This window comes from Phalaenopsis equestris, unplaced genomic scaffold (genome assembly GCF_001263595.1).
Source record: "Phalaenopsis equestris unplaced genomic scaffold, ASM126359v1 Scaffold000364, whole genome shotgun sequence".
NCBI classification, from domain to species: Eukaryota; Viridiplantae; Streptophyta; class Magnoliopsida; order Asparagales; family Orchidaceae; genus Phalaenopsis; species Phalaenopsis equestris.
Genome location: NW_018164806.1, coordinates 578,392 through 582,994, shown reverse-complemented (window position 1 = coordinate 582,994; position 4,603 = coordinate 578,392). Strand labels below are relative to the sequence as shown.

General features: G+C 39.3%; 1 protein-coding gene across 2 annotated transcripts in view; it reads right to left on the bottom strand.

The window, feature by feature from the left end:
- Nucleotides 1-3,602: 3,602 nt before the first annotated feature.
- LOC110026342 overlaps nucleotides 3,603-4,603 on the bottom strand; it is a 5,855-nt gene continuing 4,854 nt past the window's right edge. Inside the window, exon 2 of one of the 2 annotated variants that reach the window (XM_020727235.1) lies at nucleotides 3,603-3,845. In XM_020727235.1, coding sequence (XP_020582894.1) covers nucleotides 3,810-3,845 — 36 coding nt within the window. In that variant the 3' untranslated portion in view covers nucleotides 3,603-3,809. The remainder of the gene's footprint in view (nucleotides 3,846-4,603) is intronic. The other variant, XM_020727234.1, reaches the window with a different exon arrangement.

The following is a 4,603-nucleotide window of genomic DNA, read 5'->3' as shown; positions in this document are numbered from 1 at the left end:
TAGATTTAGGGTTAATATTTGTCTAAGGGGACAAATTTAAGTTGACCTTAACTAACAAAAAGTTTTGTACCAATAGGATGTGCTCTTATGTTTTATAACTCAATGGACATAAAGCCATTCGAGAACATACGGGTTGCGACCGTAGCCGTAATATATTGGTGTTAGTTGCCAACAATCACTTGTTTAGAGGGCTATGATAATAATTGTTATTTTGTGGAGCATTTGTCTCAAACCACAGAGATAGAGGAGTTGAGACACATCGTTATTGACGTAAAATTATTTTGAGTGAATATAATGATATACTCGATATGTCATTTCCTCTTTGTGAGCTGAAGTTAATCAGGAGTTTGTCACCCTCGACAAACAGTTGCAGAGAGTGGATGAAGTTTACTTTAATTCTTTTTTAAGTGATTAATTTTACTTTAATATTTTGGTTGATTATTTTGAAAATATTGATTTTTAAAAAATGATCATTTTAGTTGAAAATGTTATAAATCTGACCATCATCATGGATTTGAACATTTACAACTTTTATACTTCATATTTTTTTTTAAATTGCCAATTTTGATATCTTTAGCATATTAGTTTTGTCAACTCCAGTCTTGAGCAGGAGGAGGATCAGTTGATTTCATTTTTGATATTTTTTTTATCACAAATATGATTGAGTTTTCTGTTATTGACAAATCAGTCATTCTCCTTAAAGAGATCCATTGAATTTTACTCTCATAAGTTGATTTATCAAAGTTTTCATGAAAATAATGAATATTATTCTTTCTTTTTATTGAAGACCTACTTGTTTCTTTACGATGGATGGAATTTTCATCATTTCTTTCAGTATCACTCCTTAAATGAGGGATGAATCTCTTCAACTTAGGTGAAAATAAAATAATTTCAGGATAAACAAGTGTTGTCTTCCGTATTCCTTTTGTTTTTATTTTCCCCTTTCATTAGGTTGTGTGTACTAAAAAATAGTTTGCACAAATCTCGAGATAATTCAACTATCGAACTAAGGAGACTATAATGCCCTTTGCTCATCTTTTTAAAAGCAAGGCTAATAATGTTATTTATATATTTTATCCTTCATATCTTCTAGGAATAAGAGGGTTATAACATGTATTAGGGACTTTTTGGCTCCCCTCTCATAACTCTACTGTTTAAAAGAAATAAAATCGATCTAAGAGTCCCAGGGATCACCTCATTCGCCCTGAACTGGCAAGTCTCCCTCTCCTCCTCTTCTTCTTTCTTTCACTCGGTCGTTAGGCTTTACCCATTGGGCATGATTGGATAGATCTAGATTCAACATCCATTTAGGTGTAGTGAGCATGAATCATGCCATCAACAAGAAGATGAGCAACACCGACGAGAAACTCTTTAGAGCAACAATCCGAGTATAAAACACTCACCAAGGGAACTGACAGAGCAGTGAAGTCGCTCCATTTATCTCTCATTGTCGGCAATCTCCAAGAAATTTTATCGATCTGTAAAAAACTAGGTGTGTGCTCTCCATTTTTCATATTTCGTCGCCTACCTCACATGTCAAACTCGATTCGTTGCGTTGGCCGCTTACCAGGCAGCTGAACTCCATATTTCACACTAGCCTCTCATCAGCCAGCTAGATTCCCTCTAGTGTGCTAGCTGTCTCAGCACTAGTCATCCGACCACATCCTCAGTCGATCGCCTCGCCTCGCCTCGCGGACCACCTGTGCTGGGATCAACCGATCGGCCACCTAATTCCGCCAAATAGCTGATGAGCCTGCTCCACTTCCCTGCCTCGTGAAAACAACGACATTCCACTGAGAAGAAAGTAGAGATTAACCCCAGCACTCCAAACACTCGTCGCTTGATTATTACAGCCTGCCAACACCTCTGGTGCTATATAGAACAAACTGCCAATAGTTTCGCAGAAACTCTACATGGTTTTGATATAATTATCAAAACCAAAATCAAGACAACGGTGTGATAACCAAATGAATGTTCTCTGACTGGAAATCTCCTTTTGACATGCTTTCACATCCATCCCTCGGACTCTACACAAGCTGTATTTTTTCGACCGACTCACTCACTTTTCTTCATGCGTGACACTCTATCGACAAACCTTCTCTCCCCATAAATCCTTAGTTTCGCAGAAACTCTACATGGTCTTGATATAATTATCAAAACCAAAATCCTCAAGCTTGATAGGAGAAGACAACGACGTGATAACCAAATGAATGTTCTCTGACTGGAAATCTCCTTTTGGCATGCTTTCACATCCATCCCTCGGACTCTACACAAGCTGTCTTTTTTCGACCGACTCACTCACTTTTCTTCATCCGTGACACTCTATCGAGAAACCTTCTCTCCCCATAAATCCTCATAGGCTGACCTGCCACACATAATCGTTCTTTTAATTTGTTTATGTACAGAAATATTTTGATAAAGAAAATGATGATGTCACATTTAAAACACTGTTTATTGTCATTCTTTCTTGGTTCTACCTACAACATGTGATGGCCGCAAAAAGCGTAGTGAAGCGTCCGACCACTTCATGCAAGTATACATGTCCATGTAGTATGCGATTTAAAAGGAGTACTACATATCGTTGCCACCGGGAAGCTTGTTAAGGAATCGATTTGAAAACATTAAAAGCTCTAGTTACTCACTATTTCAACCTATTTCGGCGAGATCAAAAAACAATTAAAGAAAATCCGAAGACTAAGAGATTCAGAAGAAAGCAAAATAGAAGAAAAAACAAATCAAAGTTCTTTGGTGTTTTTTCCAAGATTGATGAGAATTGTGCCTCTGTGATTTAGATGTGACACTTGGCTTGATTTTCATACAAATTCCTCTTTTGTGGTTGTTGTAAACCAGGGATATTGAGTTCTTCTTAAGCCTATGCCTAGATCTCAAGAAGATTTGGAATTCCACAAAGTTAGCTTCCGCTTATCTTATGACGTCCTCAATAGATTCAGATCCTCTTTAATTGGTTGCAATATCCTGAACAAAATATTTTATTTTATTTGGAACTTGTGGCTAACCTAATCGTTCCACTATGCTTCTGCCGAAGTCGTAGATCATGATAAATTTTAACGTCCTAACTGGCCAGGTTAGGAGTAAACGAAGGTCAGAAGGTTAACCAACAATTCTTATCAAATTAAAGCGCAAAAAACGATATGAGAAGTCAAAAATAAAAGTCAAACAAAGAAATCAATCCCAAAAAATCACAAAGGCACAAAAAAATGTTTAGCTATTCATTGCTCGAGAGATAAACAAAGACAATTTCATTGAAACAAAACCTGCAAGGAACATTATTATTACAATAAAAAGCACTTACAACCATTTGATCTTCTCTCTTAATAGAACCTCCTCCAAATTCTCTCACAAATTCTCTCGGAAAAATAAACAAAAGAAAACAAAGAGAAGAGAAGAAATGTCCCTTTAAATCCTAGCCTCATTTGCAATTTCCCCTCCAATAACTCCCAAAACTCTCCAATTACATTATTTTTGTAGTATGAATTCAAAATTCTTCCCAAAATCATCAGAATCTCGTAATAAAAAAATTTCCTAATAAGAAATTATACCCCAGCGTGACTACGCCCGCCATGTGGTATAATTATGTCGCCACCTCGAGTTGGGCTGCGTTGTCATGTCGCAATTCGGCATGGCTACACTGAACCCTTCACAACACGACTGTTCTTCAACATTTGGTCTTGATCACATCCGAAATTGGTGTGCTCACGCTACTAAAGTGGCATGGCCCAGCTCCAGGGGTGGGTGGCTACGCCAATCCATATTTTCCCGAAATTTCACGTTTTGCTCATATTTTCGTGCTAGTCCTCCTGTAACCTGTAAAATGCAATTACAACCTTCCAAAAGCGTCAGATCATGTGTTTAGAATAGAAAATTGCTGGAATTAAAGCATAAAAAACATGAAAATTTGATGCATATCAACATGTCAGACCTGCTGTCCTCACTTTATGCACTATCACACATAACATTCCAAATTAGATTAAGGGCCTTGCCTCCTTTCCGAGATTTATTAGGTTGTTCGCTAACATTCCAACTTTGATTAAGGGGCTTCTTTCCAAGATTTATCAGGTTGTTCACTGGTCAGGTTGCCTCACCGTCTGGCCAACCGTCTTAATCGTCTCTGTCGGTTGGCTGCCTCGCCACACCGACTATCTCTGCCGGCCATCACTCAGAATTTCTCCCCACACTAGTACTTGCCACGCGGAATTTCCCTCCGCGCCTTACATCTCTGCCGCTCGAAATATTCCTATCACGTCGGCCACTCGCCAACCACTTTAACTCACCAAACAGACCGCTTCACCTCAAGAGCTTATTTTTCACACCATGTCGCCTTACCTCTAGAGCTTCCTCACTGTTGCACCACCCTGCATCGTCATTCCGGTCGGCTCCCCCCATTTGGCTCTTCACCTTGCCACACCGCTCCGACCGCCTCACCAACCACCATGCCGCTCATTCCATCTCAGACCACCAAACGACCACACATTCAGGTGGCGACTTCGTCACCAAACGACCGTCCAGTTGATCGACAACTCCTCCCAAAATCGGCCGCCCTGCCTGCTCCCGGTCGGCCACTTTCTTCAACACGCCCATTTTT